Consider the following 18,391-nt stretch of genomic DNA (forward strand, 5'->3'; position numbering starts at 1 on the left):
CTTGAAGAAAGTAAGATTTAGGGTTTTTTGGTGGGGGGGTTTAAGTGCATTCTTCAAATAAACATAGGTGGGAATTTGCTTATGGTTTAATTCTACAGAGAGGTTCATATGTACAGTTCTGGATGATTCTAATACAGTGGTACCTTGGTTTAAGAACAGCTTACTTTATGAACAACTTGGATTAAGAACGCTGCAAACCCGGAAGTAGGTGTTTTGGTCTGTGAACTTTGCCTTGGAATAAGAACTTGTTTCGCTTCCTGTTGAGTGTGTTCCATTTGTAAATTGAGTCCCTTGCTGCTATGGGAAAGCACGCCTTGGTTTAAGAACAGACTTCTGGAACGGATTAAGTTCGTCAACCAAGGTACCACTGTAGAAGTTGACAAAGCTAGCTTGCTTTCCAAACTGAAGTGTTGGGAAGGGAAGGCTCTGTGATAGAGCATTTTATCTTGTGTACAGGAGGTTCAGCCCATGGGGTTCCCAGGGAAGATTGGGGAAAGCTCCTGCCCCAAATGCTGAAGAGCTGCTGACAGTCAGATCGGACAGTACTAAGCTAAATGGGCCAGAGTTCTGACTTGTTATAAGGCAGCTTCTCTGTTCCTATAAACACCTGTGCTTTCCTTCTATATATATAAAAATACAGTAATGATCAATTCCATAGTAAATTATAAGGGAAACTATTCCTCCCCCCTCCATTCCAGCCCACCCACCCAAGAACTAGACGTAGTTGGGTTTCTTGTTGATGCAAAAGACTCCTGTAGATTCATATATAATCATTAACACACTAGAGTTGATTTTTCAGCTGCCTGGAAGGGTTATAAATTTTCTGCAGGTCCCTATAAAGCTCCACAGACTGCCACTGGAACTTCTTCCAGCTCTGATTTCCAGTTTTTTCTGGTGCTACTGCCTATGCGCCTCCCAATATCACCATATATATTTTTCTGTTGTCATAGGACCAACGGCCCCAAGGGGTTTAAAAACGATTATTTTTAGAAAAAGCAAGCACAGGTTCTGAAGATGCTGGAAACTGTGCCAAATACTAAATTCTTTGCTTACACAGCATCATTACAAAAATGTGGACCTAAAACAGCCATTGCCCCTTGGTTCTCTGGATGGGAAGCTGCTAAATTGAATTCTTTAGTAGGCAGTGTACAAATATCAACACATGCTTCCTTCTTGAATATTATCTGCTGTCTGATTATTTTCAGTAAAAGTGTTTGCGGCTGGTGTTGAGTGTTCTTAACATCGCTGAAAACTTCTTGGTTTGCTTAACTTAGTTTGGATCCTGGGTAGTTGGTTTTGTTTCTGTAGAAATCTGATGAGAGATGAACCTCATTAGCAAAAAGAAGTCAGCCCTTCTTTTGCCTTCTTCCTCAAAATCTGCTTGCCGTGTCATCTTTGTGTGTGGAAGGGCTGGTCATACGCAGTGCCTGATTAACGTATAAGCTAAACAAGCTATAGCTTAGGGCCCCACTCTTTTGGGGACCCCAAAAAATTTAAAGGAAAAAACCTGGATGTACATTTCCAAAATATAAGATAAAAAACAAATAAAATAAAACCTACATACAGCAACAGTGTTTTGTGTTGTGTAGGCTCCTACGGTGTAAGTAATGGGCCCCACCTGCTAGCCTGCTCCCTAAAATATCACTGGTTTGCTCATTTCTATATATAGCAGAAGGGACGCAGGTGGTGCTGTGGTCTAAACCACAAAGGCTACGGCTTGCCGATCGGAAGGTCAGCAGTTTGAATCCCTGCGACGGGGTGAGCTCCCGTTGTTGGGTCCCAGCTCCGACCAACCTAGCAGTTCGAAAGCATGTCAAGTGCAAGTAGATAAATAGGTACCGCTCTGGCGGGACGGTAAATGGCGTTTCCGTGTGCTGCTCTGGTTTGCCAGAAGCAGCTTAGTCATGCTGGCCACATGACCTGAAAGCTGTCTGTGGACAAATGCCGGCTCACTCGGCCTATAGAGTGAGATGAGCGCCGCAACCCCAGAGTCATCTGCAACTGGACCTAATGGTCAGGGGTACCTTTACCTTTATATATAGGGTGCCTACATTCTGCATGGACTGGTTGCATGGCAGCATGTGCAAATGGCTTTAGATACCTATTAGGTCCATAAATTACCATATAGCATATATTCAACACAAAAAACAGCAACAATTTGTTGTTGACAAAGGACAGCTGGACACATATAGGGCCCCATTACCTTCAGTAGCTTAAGGCCTCATCAAACCTAAATCTGGCCCTGGTCTTATGTAGTAACCCTTATTCTCAGTTTTAGATGGGTGAAAATAGTGTAGCAGTTGATGTGATTAGGATGACTCCAGAAGATCTGACCTACCACACAATTTCAAGTTATGAGAATGAACTAAGGGAAGTGTTTTGATGGCTCCCAACCACCGTTCTTTATGAATCAGGCATGGGTGTATTAAGTTATTTTAATGAACTCTACTGAGTCTTGGGTGTATTTGTAACATACTCATGTGCAAGTAAATCTCTTGACAACGTTAAAGACTCGGCTCTAACATCTAGTTTAATTGTCCCTTGGCTGGCAAATATTAGTGTCTCACCTGGTGACAGACTGTGGGAACTCAGGCTATGCAAACTATCCGAATGATAAAGAGCAAGGAAAATAAACACAGGTACTTTATGTTCTCTTAATTCAGGTCCAAGTGGATTTGGATGAAGTGTTTATTTAGTTTGCCGGCTTCCTCAGATGCGCTGCCATATTGATTTCTTTTATTACTGGAAGCTATATAACCTGACCTCTCCCAGATCCAGTATTTTGAAAGCCGTAAATTTTAACTTTACTTGTGAGCAAGGGCTGAAATGCTGTGAAAGCCTTTTTATTAGTGGAGTCTTGCCTAGTTCTATGTTCTTGTGTCGCCCACGGCAACAATATTTAGAGCTTCTTAAAATAGAGTAAATGTTGGGCAGCTGCGGGAAGAAGTCTAATAAAGTGAACTCGTAAACATCTCAAGTGTGCAATTGGATGGCACACATCTCAATCGGACTGAGAGTCGGCAGGTGTACAAAAGATATCTCCCTAATTTGATTTGGCTAGTTCTGCTTTGTGCTTCTAGCCTTAACAGTTCCGACTGAGTGGCAGAATTGTGTTGGGTGTTTTGTTTTGTTTTAAGTGCAGCTTCAGACATGAAAATTGAATCCTCACGTAACCTCATCTCTTCCCCATCCCCCTTTACATTAATTTTCCACATTGTGATAATATTTTTTAATAACTCCTCCAGATAGAGCCCCAGGCAGTCTTTCTCCCACAGCCATTCATGTGTGGTTTGAAATAAATGTTTAAGTCCAATTTTCTGTGAAAATTGGCAGAGCACATTTGAACTTAATCAGTTGTGTGTTAAATAATGGATTTAGGGAGAGCAGATTTCCATAGCCCAGCAAATAGCTCAATAAAACAAAACAAAAAACAGGAATACTGAAATTGGAAATAATGTTTAAATGGTTGTTCCAGTACTGTACCTAAAAAGTTAATTCTTGCTTAAATTGGTAGTGTCACAAGTTGCGTGCAAGCCTAGGTAGAAGCCCCCAAGTCAGTCAAAAATATTATTCAAAAGTATCTAAAGTCTGTAAGATTTAATCTGAGTTTTGAGCGTCATTGGCATAGTTCAGTAGTAGAGAAAGGTGCCACTTGCATTATGTAACAGGTATTCCCTTGGCCAGTCTAAAATGTAGGAAGTTGGCCTTGTTGTATTTTACTATCAAAGCAGCCATAATGTGGCTCTAGCCCTGTTTCCTAGTTTGCAGTCAGCAACCATGTCGCCCGGGGGGGCAGGGGGCGTTCCCAGCCCACGCATGGGTAGGCGGAGCACGTATAAACACGCCCCAGCCTGCTCCATCCCAGTTCTGCCCTTTGGGGTGCCATGTTTCGTGATGTTTTCAGTCGCTTCCGGGTTTGGCACAGTGTCTTTTGGACGTGCGTTAAACAGTTGTTGCCTGTACCATTGTAACAGCTGTGATTATCCATTAGATGCAGGTTAGCAAGTTGTCTTTGTTGTTAATCCAGCTTTAAAAATGGCGGCATTCAGAAGCCAATTGCTGAAACCGTTCAGTCCCCTGTTTGAGACTTCAGAGTTACATACAGTGCTTCTACAAAAAGACTTCGCAGGGAGGCTTAGACAAGAATTGCTGCTATCAGAAATATCATTAAGGGCCTTTCCGCACTAACCATTTATGGTGGAATAGTTGCTGGGTTTGGGGGCTTGGCTTGAATTTTTTGGCATGTTGCCACACAATGTCGTCATTCAGCTAGTATTCCAGAGTAACATACTCAAATGCCCAGAACGGACCCTCGATATTTTCTGTTTTGTGGCATGTATACAAGCATCGAGAAATGGTGTGAGAATGCTCTTCAAGCTTTCATGATTACATAAGCCAACGAGAAATATCTAAAAAGCATTTTTTTAAAAAATAACGTGTGGTGGAGGCTAACTTGTGTGCATATTTAGCAGAGAGCTGAAGAATGCGAACACATTTTACCCTGGCTTCAGTTTGAATGTAGTTATTTTCTTGTACTTTTAACACAGTTGCAGTTTGGATGTCATTAGCAATTGTTTGGTGACAGACAATTATAATTGTTGAGATACTTCAAGTGCTATAAAAAGAATCATCATCATCATCATCTACCAATAATTGGTGGGAGAACATGGCTGCCATCAGTACATTTTCTCATCTGGGTTCTGAGTAGAGAGGAGTTTTCCTGGCCTTTCACGGTCACAAGAAATCGCTATTCATGAATGAAATTAGGATGGTGATAGACACTGAAATGGAGCCATTATATGTAGGCAGGTGGTAGAAACAATTTAAATATTAGTAAATCTCAGATCTGTAATGAGAGGTTTTAATCAAAGAACTTATCAAGTTCCCCTTTTGATTCTTGTGATTTATTTATTTTATCGCAGGCATAAGATTACCCATGCACCTTTTATTTCTGTTTCCAATTTAGGACCCTTTGCTTACGGCAAAAGACTAACTAAAAGATAATCGTTATCGCTAATTTCTGAGCATAAGAGGTTTAGCATATTTCTTTGCTTTTATCAAGCCCCTCATAATTCTCTCCATGTTTTCTAAATGAGCCAGTGTTGAAAAGGCCACAACATTAGGAGTGCCTCTGATAGCTATTCAGCTGAAGAGCGCAAATTAAACAGTATGATGAATATTGAAATCCCCTCCGTTGAAGATAACTTTTAGTATCTCTGTAGAGATCGTGCCTGAAAATGTATATGAGTAATTGACGGGGTGGAACAGAAAAGGAGGAGGCACAGTCTTGAAAAGATTTTATAAAACATTATGTTCATTTCTAAAATATAGCTAATATTGCATCAATGTGTGAGTATTCTACTGGTTTCTTCCTATGATTGGGGAGAGCATAACAACTTGGGTGAAGGAATTGAGGGGATACTCATCAAATTAGCAGATGACACCAAACTGGCAGGAGTAGCTAATGCCATAGAAGACAGAATTGGGATTCAAGATAACCTTTAACAAATTGGAGAACTGGGCCAGAAATCACAAAATGGATTTCAAGTTTAATCTAGTTCCCTTCAGCTTCATGCTGTTTTGAGAAAGTGTGTTCTCCATCATGGAGAGCACGTGTTGCGGTGGGGGCAACCAAGACATCCCTCTGTTGCTGGGTGGGTTAGTATAGATGGCCACAAATCTGATTGGGTACCCCTCAGTCAGGGTGAATTTGGTGTAGCAATTTTATGAGTGACTGTTGAGGGGCTATTTATTCCCTGCGTGTAGCGTTGAGCTTCCTCTTTTCACTGCGTGCATTGGATCACCCGCCCACCCTCCCTAGAATTAGGGTTGTTCGCACTGACCTTGCTATGCCTGTCATGGGGTCGTCTGCTTTTGGGGCAGGGGCCTGGTAGGAATTTTGCCATTTGGCTGATTGGCTGGTGCCATTTGGATTTTGCCTACTGCGTAGCAAATCGTCACAACTTGTAAGGTTGCGGTTAGGCATTGGTTCAATTTGGTTGTGTGTGGTTGGCTGTGCCTGCCCCTCCAATGCTGCTGCTGCAAGGGAATTCCATTAAAGGAATCCAGGGGCTCACTATTCTCTTGTCCGAACCCCTGTCAAGGGACTTGGGCCACGCAAGAGCCCCTGGGAGCATTTGGGGAGAGGTGAGAGCCTGGCCCCCAGCTCTACGCTCTCCCCAAAAATGTTTTCCCTTACTGACTTTTGCAGGCTTGCAGATGTCAGTTCCGTTCCTACCCCTAGGCGGGATCAGATAGTCGCGAACCAATGCCTAAGCAACCACTCACATGCTGTAATCAATAAAGTTGTGGCCCAAATTTATGCCAAAAACCTTAAACAAAAATTCTGTGTGAATTGTGTCTTTATTTGAGGGTGGCTGTGGGGTCCTCTACACGAAAGTAAAAAAAGAAAATAGACTACCTCTGACTACAAAGCTGCTTTATATATGAAGGACGCAGACATGTGCCTAACTAAATGCGCAGATGCTCTGATCATGTCTAGTTTGGAAAACACACTACTTTTTTATTTAAAAAATGAAACCAATGTATTAATCCAACTTTTTCTCTGTCTTCTGAAATGGCTGTAATCTCATTATATCCCTTTAACATTTAGATAGTTGAATAACCTGTCTTATACAAATTTTGTTCCTCTCAGTGGACTCCCAGAAGCACCTTTTCCTTGCTGGAGTACACAAAGAAATTACCGTATAAGATAAATTAAAATGTCAGTACTTGAAGCACTTGCTAATATTCTGGCTCTGTTTAGTTTCTCAGTCATTAACCCCACCATTTCAGCTTCCCTCTGGCCTTATATTTCAGGAAGCATTATCTGTCTGCCCTTCTGATATTCTGGACCAACTCCTGTAGGCTGGGCAGTTGGGCAACAGAGCTCTGCCTGATTTCTGCTGGAATCCAAGGCTGTGGCTATGGGACTAGCAAGACCCTCTTGGGGTGATAATGCTGCGAAGCCCTCCATCGTAGGCTCAGGTAGTACAGATGTGTAAATAAACAAGGAAGTGGGTTGGGGGAGCAGTTAGCAGCCAACAGCAATTCAACTGATTGCAGTTTCTGGGAGCTGGTAACCAGGAGCTTATAACAAGAACTTGTGAACAGAGGCATTTCCAAGGGCATTTTGAGAGGGAGTTCTGCTTCTCAGTGTACGTAAGACCAAGAGACAATGAAGGTGAGGGAGCCACTACAGTGACCTGTGACACTTATGCTATGTTCGTCTTCCAGGAAGGGAGAGGAGTAGCATCATATGTAAAGGATGTGTACACTTGTGAAGAGATCCATGACCTGGAACATGGGAGGCAGATGGGCAGTTTATGGGTAAAAATTGTAGAGAGCGAAACATCCATGACCTTGCCAACAGCCATGAGTGTCTGTTGTAGACTTCCAGGCCAGACTGAGGAAAGGTACTAGAACAGATAATTCAACAGTTGGTCTACAAGCACTACAAGCAAAATTCAGGCCCAGCATGAATTTTTCAAAAACAAATCATGCCAGACGAATCTCATTTCTTTTTTTGTATAGAGTTACAAGCTTGGTGGATCAGAGGAATGCCGTGGACATAGTGTACCTTGATTTCAGTAAGGCTTTTGACAAAGTCCCTCATCATATTATTGCAGAGAACCTGCAGAGAAAATGTGGATGAGATAACTGGATTTGTAGCTGGTTAGCTGACTGAACCCAAAGAGTACTCCTTAATAGTTCCTTCTCATTCTGGAAAAAAGTGACAAGTGAGATGTTTCAGGGTTTTGTCCTGGGCTGGCTGTTGTTCAACATCTTCATAAATGACTTGGGCAAAGGAATTGAGGGCTCATTAAATTTGGAGATGACACCAGACTGGGAGGGGTAGCTAATGATGCAGAAGACAGAATTTGAATTCAAGGATGACCTTAACAGATTGGAGAACTGGGCCGAAATGAAAAAAAAAAAAATGGATTTCAATAGGAACAAATGTGAGGTTCTGCACTTAGGCAGGAAGAACCAGCCTCACAAATATTACATGAGGAATACCTAGATTGCCAGTAGTTTAAATGTGAAAAGGATCTAGCAGTCATAGTAGACCACTAGCATAACATTAGCAACAGTGAGATGAAGCAGCAAAACAAGCTTATTCATTTCTAGACGGCATCAACAGAAGTATAGTGTCCTGATCAAGGAAAGTAATAGTATTACTCCATTCCGCCTTGGTCAGACTCTACCTGGAATGCTGTGTCCAATTCTGGGCACAACAATTTAAGAAGAATGTTGACAAGCTGGAACGTGTGCAGAGGAGGAAATGAGGAAGGAGAAGAATCTGCTAATGATAGCTATTAGATAGAGGTATACGCGACCTTCCAACACAAATCTAAAATAAGTAATAATTTTAGGTTCCCATACTGTTTTTTGCTCTCTCTCTCTCTTCAATTCACTGTATGTAATTATGCAAGTGTACAAATGGCATCCTTGTGCGGAACCGCTCTCAGCATCCTATTGGGACATAAAATTTAAAAGAATCAGTAAAACAACTATAGCCCAGAAGGGACTATGGAAGAAGAGTCTGGGAGGTCACAACTGGATCTATCTGTGCTATTGTAATTTGTGATTTTGAACCCAGGTGACATCACCTCAAAGTCACATTTTGGTCTGCCATCTTGATTCAAGATGGCACCTGGCATCCAAATGTTGACAAAGTCCACCACACACACACATCACAAGCTCTCGTGCTGAGTTTGGTGATGACAACTTCAGAGGCCGCTGAACCTATGCCAAAAAATGGGCAAAGCCACAGGTAAGTTATATTTTGCTCCACCAGCTTGATTAAAAATGGCTCCTGGTGTCTAAATGGCAACAGATTCTGCCACTTCTGCCTCAGGAACCCTCATGCCAAGTTTGGCAACAATATCTTGAGGCATTCAGAGGCATAGAAAACAAATGGACAAACCATTTTTCAAAATATATAGCAGCTATATACGTACGCAGTAATACAGTATGGTTGTTTCAGGGCATTACTCAGATTTTCTTTTCCTTTGAATTTTTGCCTTTTGATTTGCTTACACAAGTAATAGCCAGTCAACACATTTAAGTGATGTTCAGGGCCTCAGTATTTAAATTTCTATTCCAAAATAGCTTCACATTTGAAGGTTTAATTTAGGAAATTTCCCGTGCTTCTAACAACAACAAAAAGTCAGTTTAAATGATTATCTAGCCTGAGGAAAAGGGCAACTAAATGTTCAACTATTAATCTACCAAAGAGAATCCTCAGTGAGATTTAAAAATAAAATAAAATAAATGAGGATAGTTATTTTTAAATGGCAGAACTGAAGGAAGTGACAGGGGGAATTTCGGTTTCATTTCAAGTGCTTAGAACGTATAGTTAATCTTTGCCACTTCACTCCGTATTTTGACAGGATCCCTATAAAATGCTGTTAGGCCATAAACTGAACTTAGGGCTTCAACTTGTTCTCTAATTTTAGGTGCATTAACAGGAGCTTAAATGATCTAATGAAGTGCCTGACTGAGTTTACCTGTAACTGTGATCTTTCCTCTCCTTTGAAAATGTACGAAGGAAGGGTGCTCTGAAACGTCAAAAACAGGACGCAGATCCTAATTGCTAAAATTAATTCCACACTTTTAGGCAAAACCGAACACTTCTAAACTAATGAAAATATGCTGCAAACGTGTGGTTTTCTGACATCAAACCAAAATTACTTTAAGCTTCAAATAACAATAGTAACAGCAAGCACATTCATGGGGTTATATTCAGCTAAGTGCTACTCAGAGTAGACCCAGAGAAATTAGTGAATCTCGGTTAATCATGTCTATTGACTTCCATATACCATATGTCTATTGAGCTGGACCATAAAGAAGGCTGATCGCCGAAGAATTGATGCTTTTGAATTATGGTGATGGAGGAGACTCTTGAGAGTCCCATGGACTGCAAGAAGATCAAACCTCTCCATTCAGAAGGAAATCAGCCCTGAGTGCTCACTGGAAGGACAGATCCTGAAGCTGAGGCTCCAATACTTTGGACACCTCATGAGAAGAGAAGACTCCCTGGAAAAGACCCTGATGTTGGGAAGGATTGAGGACACAAGGAGAAGGGGACGACAGAGGACGAGATGGTTGGGCAGTGTTCTCGAAGCTACCAACATGAGTTCGACCAAACTGCGGGAGGCAGTGGAAGACAGGAGTGCCTGGCGTGCTCTGGTCCATGGGGTCATGAAGAGTCGGACACGTCTAAACGACTAAACAACAACAACAAATTGACTTCCATGGGCCTACTCTTACTACGAAGAGCATTTAACACCACCCCAGGGTGTTTTTCAAGTTCACAAAACTTTGCCGGTATTTGTGAGAATGAGGCGTATTCAGTTTGTGGGTTTTGTATCTCTAGATTCAACATATAGGATGTGGTGGCTGGACAACATGTGGAGTGTTTTGTGGCTGTGTCAATCAAGTGGTCCTTCTACATTTTTGCGGCAATTACATTGAGTTGTTCCATCCTATTTGTAACCTGTCTGAGCTAGCTGTGAAATCCAAGGATGTGTCAGACAGAATTGATAAACCAGGAATACCTGATCACAGCCATCTGCCCATATTAGTGCATCGAGAATGATAAATTCAATAAATAAATAATTATCCTTGAGTTGCATTTTCAAAGGCAAAAATTACATTTATTTCATAGGAATATAAAATGTCTCCCAAGTGTCACTGTGAACACATGGCAACCATCTATATGCCATATTTTAATGCCACATGTCTTTGTTCTGCCTTCACAAGTTCAAACTTGACTTGATAGATGTAGAAGATATTTCATATTTGCTCTCCATTCGTCTTAATTTAACCCATTCCGTAGTGCCAAAGCGTTTGCAATAAACACCACCAACCAGATTGGTCAGGGAAAGTTCCAGTCATGCGCAAAGACAATCTGAGTAGGCTTCTCCTTCCTTCATGTACTGTAATGGTTGCATTATTTATTTATTTATTTTCCTAAATTTATATCCCACTGTTCTTCAGCCTTGGAACTCAAGCCAGCATACATGTGAGTCCCAGCTGTTCACCCACCCAGGCTCAGACAAGCCTCAGGCCTGCTTAGCTTCACCAAGGTGGGAGCTACATGTGCCTTCAAATGAGGCCATGTTGTTGTTGTTTAGTCATGCCTGACTCTTCATGACCCCATGGACCGGAGCACGCCAGGCACTCCTGTCTTCCACTGCCTCCCGCAGTTTGGTCGAACTCATGTTGGTAGCTTCGAGAACACTGCCCAACCATCTCATCCTCTGTCGTCCCCTTCTCCTTGTGTCCTCAATCCTTCCCAACATCAGGGTCTTTTCCAGGGAGCCTTCTCCTCTCATGAGGTGGCCAAAGTGTTGGAGCCTCAGCTTCAGGATCTGTCCTTCCAGTGAGCACTCAGGGCTGATTTCCTTCAGAATGGAGAGGTTTGATCTTCTTGCAGTCCATGGGACTCTCAAGAGACTCCTCCAGCACCATAATTCAAAAGCATCAATTCTTTGGCGATCAGCCTTCTTTATGGTCCAGCTCTCACTTCCATGCATCACTACTGGGAGATGAGACCATACATCACCCCAAAGCCCAAAAGTGATACTCTACTTGGTGTTAGGAATAGCATGATGTCCTTTAAAACATTTATCAGCATCTTTAAGCTGGTAGTAAAAACATGGTCTCGACTGGGTCCTCCTAGACTTATACAACGAACCAGCATGTCTTTGCTTAAATACCCAACTCTGAACACATCTCAGGTTGCTTCTGATGAGATAGCTTGGTGTGGATCCGAGAAGGTTTCTGGAACATAGAGGTGGATCTTAATTCTCTTCTTACCACCAGCCCCTGTGGACTCCAAGGCATGGTTTTTCAAAGCAGACCAGATCAGGTGATAATCTGGGGTGCACTGCTTAAGGCTGCAGGTGGGAGCTCACGTCACTGAATGCCCCTCCGTACAAAGAATAAGGTGAAATAAAAACTTCCATGCAGAAAAAGTAGCTTGTGTAGCTTAGCAGTGATGTGGTCCAGGCAGGACTCTGGTGAAGAAGTTGAGAGCTCCTTGTCAGCACAATGGACAGGAGGACCCCCAAACTCAGCGGGGCTGGCTTTCCAGTTTGAAGAAGTATGTGAAACAATACCCACTGGGGTCTACAGATAAGATCATTAAGCCTAAAATTATAAAACTGGAGCTCTGCAGCTTAGTCTTCTCCCCGATGCCAATGTTCTACATCAGCATTTCCCAAACTGGGGTCTCCAGCTGTTTCTGGACTACAAGTCTAAGTATCCCTAGATAATAGTACCTGTAAGGAGAATTATTCGTTTCTCCTTCCTCTATTTCTCATGCGGTCTCGTCATCTTAAACACACACGGCCACAGACATTGTGTACATGAGTAGTGTTTTCAGTGGTGTTTCATTATCGTCTTATCAATCATGCTAGTTTACTTTTGTCCAGATAATAATAATGTTACATTCTGGAAAAAGACATTGCACATGCTCAGAGACACTCTCCATATTATCCTTATATATCTCAAAAAATCTCTCTCAAGGATGAGCATGAACACTGAAAGCAGATCTTGAGGCTCAGTCTAGCTCAGATTAAGCCTGCAAGAGAATCTTATATTTTGAGCTGTGCAGTGATTTTCCTGTCGAAAGCTAGCAATCAAAGCTGTTTTCTCGCTGAAAAGCAGCCTGGCTTTTTCCTCTGCTGATCAGAAAAGCTTTTACTTTATCTGTTTCTTCTTCAGTGATTATGCCCCTCTTTTCTGCTGTTCCTTCCAAGCCTCAAATGTGCCCTGCTCTACTTCTCACTGATGCTTATGCCTTGAATAATTTTAACCACCTTTATGTTGCAAGCAAGGCAGCGCTCAAAATCCATTTCAGCAGTTGCTAATTTGGCAATAATGGTAGTCTCCACAATGGCAATTAATGAACAAAGGAAGCTTGCACTTTGTGACCTAGCAACCAGGTTCCCCTTTAAACTGGTTCCTCTCTCTCTCTCTCCCTCCCTCCCTCCCTCCCTCTCTCTCTCTCTCTCCCTCTCTCTCTTGTACACCATTGTACACTAGATGTCATATTCCCCAGAGAACAGCAATGCTAAATTGCTTTGTGTGTTGCTGATCTTTCATCATTTGGTGGCAATGCTTACCCATCCCTCCCTTTCCTGGTTCAGTTAATCACTTTTATTTTAGATAATCTACATTTCCACCCCAGTATTGCTTGATACAGGTTTGATTCACACAAGCAGCCATTTGAAGCTAAACTCTGTACCTGTTGTGGATCCTGCCATTTTATTAATCACCATTTGTATAATTATCATTTGTTTCATATATAACACTATAACACAAATTATTTGTATGTTTTAAATGGCAGAGTGGGGTAGAGGACTTGTCCCCCAGCCTCTTCTTCTTCTTCTTCTTCTTCTTCTTCTTCTTCTTCTTCTTCTTCTTCTCATTTCACCACTTTCATTTAATTTGCTAACAGGATATATATATAATGTGTAGCTGAAAAGTGGTTTAGCACTAATTAAAATGTTAATTTAAAAAGGCAAATATTGTGCTAAAATAGTGACCACTACAAATGGTTATTGTTATGTACTGAAGTTCTCACCCTGGGCCAGCAGGGGGATACTGTAGATAGTTATGCAAATGAAGGATCGAAAGTGACGTTCAGTGATTGGATAGTTTTAGAAAGTTGCTACAGTAACATTGTACTGGAGCTCTATATAAGCAGGCTGACTGAGCCCTTCAGCTCAGTTCTGTTCTGGCCTCTGAATAAACAAGAGCTGTTTGAAGAATCGCTGTGTTGTCTGATATGTTCACCCACAACTTAACAGTTATAGTAAGTGTGTGTTAAGCTGTGTTTTGTTCACCTGCCCCATACTGTCTCTGCCCAGGTCAAATCCCTGCCCTTGAAGAAGGGTGGAACAGTAGTTCTAAAGGCATCTACACTTATGCAAGTTTCGCTACTCTTCATTCCTGTTCTTCAGAAAATAATAGGAATTTCTGTGGCCTGAGAATATGACAGTAATTATGAAGTTGTCTGGATGAGCAATCAAAGCAATCCACTTTGTGTGAAAGTGTTCTTGGCAAATCACCACTCATGAGCAACCACTACAGAAGCAAGAAATTCCTACAAAATGGGTTCCTGCTGTAGTTCCACTGTGCGCTATGCAGCTCTTGTGCAAAAGGAAGGGACTGGTAGGGAATAAAGAATGCCTATTGCTCCTCTTTATTAATTTATTTTTTAAAAAATGCTGTCTCATGAAGTGCAATGAAATGCGTATTAATCAGTATCTTGCTAGAAATATTTATGTTTAATTCATGGAGACCATGCTGATAATTTGATAGCATAGCACCATGTTTGGCAGGCATAGCTTAGAGCTGAGTTATTAAAAACTTTGCAAGGATTCACAGGTTTGCTAATTTTCATCCATATGCTAAAAAGAAAACATTACTCTTGAGAAATAATTATACCTTCCCAGAATTCTTTTTTTTTTGTTAGCAGCCAGTACAGAGGTACAGACAAAAGAACATTTGTTTCAAGTCTTGATCTGAAGGTTAGAGGGTGGGTTTTGTTCCCATTGTAGCGTTGGCAGTGGCGTAGCGTGGGTTGTCAGTGCCCGGGGCCACACAGAGGGTGGGAAACGGACTGAGTCATAGCTGTCAACTGTCCTTTATTTGGCGGGAAAGTCCCTTATCCCAGCGCTGTGTCCCGCTGCTGTCCCTTATTGATGATGTCCCTTAAATTTCCCGGGTTTCAAAGAAAGCAGCTCCTCTCCCTCCCTCCCAGGGAGGAGGGAGGCTCCAACTGTGTTGCTTGGCTGCGTTGCTCACCCAATAAGGAATCTAAGAATGACTGGGGGGGTGGAGCTTGCATGCCTTGGGCCAATCAAATCGGCTGTGTTGCCTGGGGACTCTTCTTTACTCAGCGCTTCCCAGCGGAGAGGTGACAGTGGTTTTCCTTGCTGCATTCCCTTTGCTGGGTTGCTGCGCTGTGGGAACCACTGCCTGAGGCTTTGTTTAGCTGCTGGCTGGGCTTTCTGCCTTTGGCTCAGAAGCTGGACATACCTGTGTTCGGAAAATCCCTTATTTTGGCTGCTGATCCCTTATTTTTGAGGCTTCTGGTACCTTATTTTCAAATCTGTAAGTTGACAGCTATGGACTGAGTACTCATGTGCATTCAACTGCCTAACAGTGTCCGCGTCACCCATGTGATTGCAGCCGCAGAGATAAGAAAAGTTGTTCCGTTGTCTGGAGAGGTCACTTCCTGGTTTGCATGGAGAAGCCATTATCATCGGAGCCCAGTGGTGGAAGCATGCAGCTGTACTGAGGCAGTATTGAGTGTTGAAATTTTGCACCCCTAACAATTTTGCAGCAGGGGAAACTGCCCCTGTGCCCCACATCCCATGCCACTGAGTCCTGGGCTGGGTAGAGAGGTTAAACTCCTAAGCATGAAAATGGAAGCAGTGGGAATTTAAATTGCCTCTGTGTGCTTCTTTTGGGGGGCCACCACCACCACAAATTGGGGCACGGCTGGCAGGGCTTTGTGGGCTATCGGCGCCCCACCCCTGCTTTCGCTGTCAGCTTCAGCTGGCTTAAGGAACTTGACCCGCCTTGGCAAAGAGCCATTGGACTTAAACCATGATGGGGCTCAATAATAAACTGCTTTAAAGGCACCTTTTGAGAATTCCCCATCACTTTGCTCATATACTGTTACCTTCCCTGAGTTAATGTTGTGCAGACCTGCTCCGTAGCTTCTTTTACATAGGTCTTTTCATCTGGCAACTTGTGCTGTGATTCCATCCAGTCTATTTAATCTTCTATCTCTCTCTCCCACTCTTCCGGGGGGCTCTAGTCTTGAGAGACACGGCAGTTCCCTCAGTGACTCAAACAAGCCAACACTTAAGCTTCTGGATATGGGAATGCCAAGTTGCTTGATGACTGATGTGCCTCTGTGCCGAAAATGGAGGGTGTAACTTATCTAACAGAAAGGAATTAATGCGAACTTTTTCTTAAAGGGAAAGGCTGAGCAGTAAAAGGGGATTTGCTAACAAATCTCAGTGTAACGGGCTGATAGAGTTAGGATTTCTGTGATTATAACAGGAGAGTGACTTCCTTTGCAAAATCCGTATTCATTCATCTTAGCAAAATAGCTCCTTTTATCCCCTACTCCTTTGGATTGATTCTCTGGAGGGCTCAGAATACTAGTACTGTGTTCGAGTTACATACGTTTTTGTTTTTGTTTTTTTACAGACCTAATGTATTTCATTTAAAAGCCCCGGTTAGTTTAGAGAACAAGAAGTGACTTCCAGTTGTGTAGCTGGAGAATCTAAGGTTTAAAAAGTGTACCAAGTAGTCAAATATTTCTCGCTCTCTTTCTTCAGTGTCTTCTGGAAAGGATATTGGTCCCACCCTGGGTTTAAAGAAGTCAAGCTCCCTAGAGAGTCTTCAGACTGCTGTTGCTGAAGTGAAAAAGAATGAGCTTCCTTTCTATAGGCCCAGGCCTCACATGGTTCGTGGCAGAGGATGCAATGAGAGTTTCCGAGCTGCTATTGACAAATCTTATGATGGACCTGAAGATATGGCAGAAGGTATTCTTTACTTCTATTTTCTGCTTCAGAAAGTTTCCATTTCAGTGTCTGTTTCCTCCCAATGCTGGTGGATAATAATAATAATAATAATAATAATAATAATAATAATAATAATTTATTATTTATACCCCGCCCATCTGGCTGAGTTTCCCCAGCCACTCTGGAAGGCTCCCAATCAAGTGTTAAAAACAGTACAGCGTTAAATATTAAAAACTTCCCTGAACAGGGCTGCCTTCAGATGTCTTTTAAAGATAGGATAGCTGCTTATTTCCTTGGCATCTGATGGGAGGGTGTTCCATAGGGCGGGCGCCACTACCGAGAAGGCCCTCTGCCTGGTTCCCTGTAACCTCACTTCTCGCAATGAGGGAACCGCCAGAAGGCCCTCGGAGCTGGATCTCAGTGTCCAGGCTGAATGATGGGGGTGGAGACGCTCCTTCAGGTATACAGGACCGAGGCTGTTTAGGGCTTTAAAGGTCAGCACCAACACCTTGAGTTGTGCTCGGAAACGTACTGGATGGTTCCTTGCCATTCCTGCCTCTCTGTGGAATTGGGGAGGGGGGCAATTCCTCAGCAAAGGCCATCATATCATGTTATTGGTATGGGAAGACAGTGGCCTGGTGAAGATGCAGGCCAGGACACCCCCTTCTGGCGCCTTTCCTGGGACGAAGGTCCACAGGGAGGTCATCACCTTCTCTCTCTCCATCTTCCCTTCCCTTCTCCATTCTTTGGAGACTTTGCCTGGTTTAGTACAGTCAGTTTCACAGGCCGCGGAGCCTGTGAAATTGAGTTGTCCTTTCCTCTGTAGGGAAAGTAGATTCCACCTGTGAGAGTAGTGAAGTGCAAGGGTTAGGACAGGTTTGCAAGTGACTAACAATGCATAGGGAGTCTACAAATGTTACTCTGGAGGTTCCTGGAGGCTGTGATCCTAAGCATCCTTTGAGGGTTTAGGATGGGCAGTGCCCCACCTGTCCTAGTAGACCGGCCTCCACAGGGTTCCATTGCTTTGGTCCTCCCTGGACCATATGGTGAGGAGGAACCCTCATAAATAAACAGCATCTCTTGAAGCCACGGCTGTAATTTAAAGGGGTGCCTGTTGCCTCAGCCTCAGCTGACCCAGGCAGCTCAATATGTCCCAAGCAGCTTACACAACCTGAATGGATGGCTTTCCACAGCGTTTATGTACATGTCCCCTCCATTTCCCCTTGGACACCACCCCTGTTCCCATTTATTTTTGATTTTTATGTATATTTCTTTGTTTTCCTTTGTTCCCTTTCTTCACCTGTGGGGAACGGGATGGACATAAGTAAGGGGTGGGGGGCGCTTTCTGCCTTAGACCACCTAGCTGTGAGACGCAGCCCACCAGACAAAAACCGTACGTTGCAATACCCAACCAGGAGTTTTGGAAAGCTGCCAAATAACTTGGTCTGGTTGCATACACAAAATGTGGACTCATAAATATTTAGGTTTAGTTATGCTCTCTGTCACTGAAATAATCCGTGACTGTGGGTGTTCCAGAAGGGAGTATATCTGTACAGTTGTATCTTGTAAATCGAACGTTCGACTTCCAAAGCGTTCGAAAACCAAAGCGTGGCTTCTGATTGGCTGCAGGACGCTCCTGCAGCCAATCGGAAGCCGCAGAAGCCCCGTTGGATGTTCGGCTTCCAAAAGAATGTTCGAAAACCGGAACAGTCACTTTGATCGTTCAGGAGCCAAAATGTTCGAGAACTAGGCTGTTCAAAAACCAAGGTACGACTGTATTTTTAAAACTGGGAAGGGTCAACAAGCCTAGAATGCATACCAACAGTGTGTTT

The 18,391-nt window shown here is 42.9% G+C and overlaps 1 protein-coding gene across 2 annotated transcripts in view; it reads left to right on the forward strand.

The window, feature by feature from the left end:
- PARD3B (par-3 family cell polarity regulator beta) overlaps positions 1–18,391 on the forward strand; it is a 599,449-nt gene that overhangs the window by 296,251 nt on the left and 284,807 nt on the right. For both annotated transcript variants that reach the window (XM_081015796.1, XM_081015795.1), the window contains one exon: positions 16,374–16,580. In XM_081015796.1, the coding sequence (XP_080871922.1) occupies positions 16,374–16,580 (207 nt within the window). The remainder of the gene's footprint in view (positions 1–16,373; positions 16,581–18,391) is intronic.

This window comes from Podarcis pityusensis, assembly GCF_964106645.2.
Source record: "Podarcis pityusensis genome assembly, chromosome: 1".
In the NCBI taxonomy this organism is placed as follows: Eukaryota; Metazoa; Chordata; class Lepidosauria; order Squamata; family Lacertidae; genus Podarcis; species Podarcis pityusensis.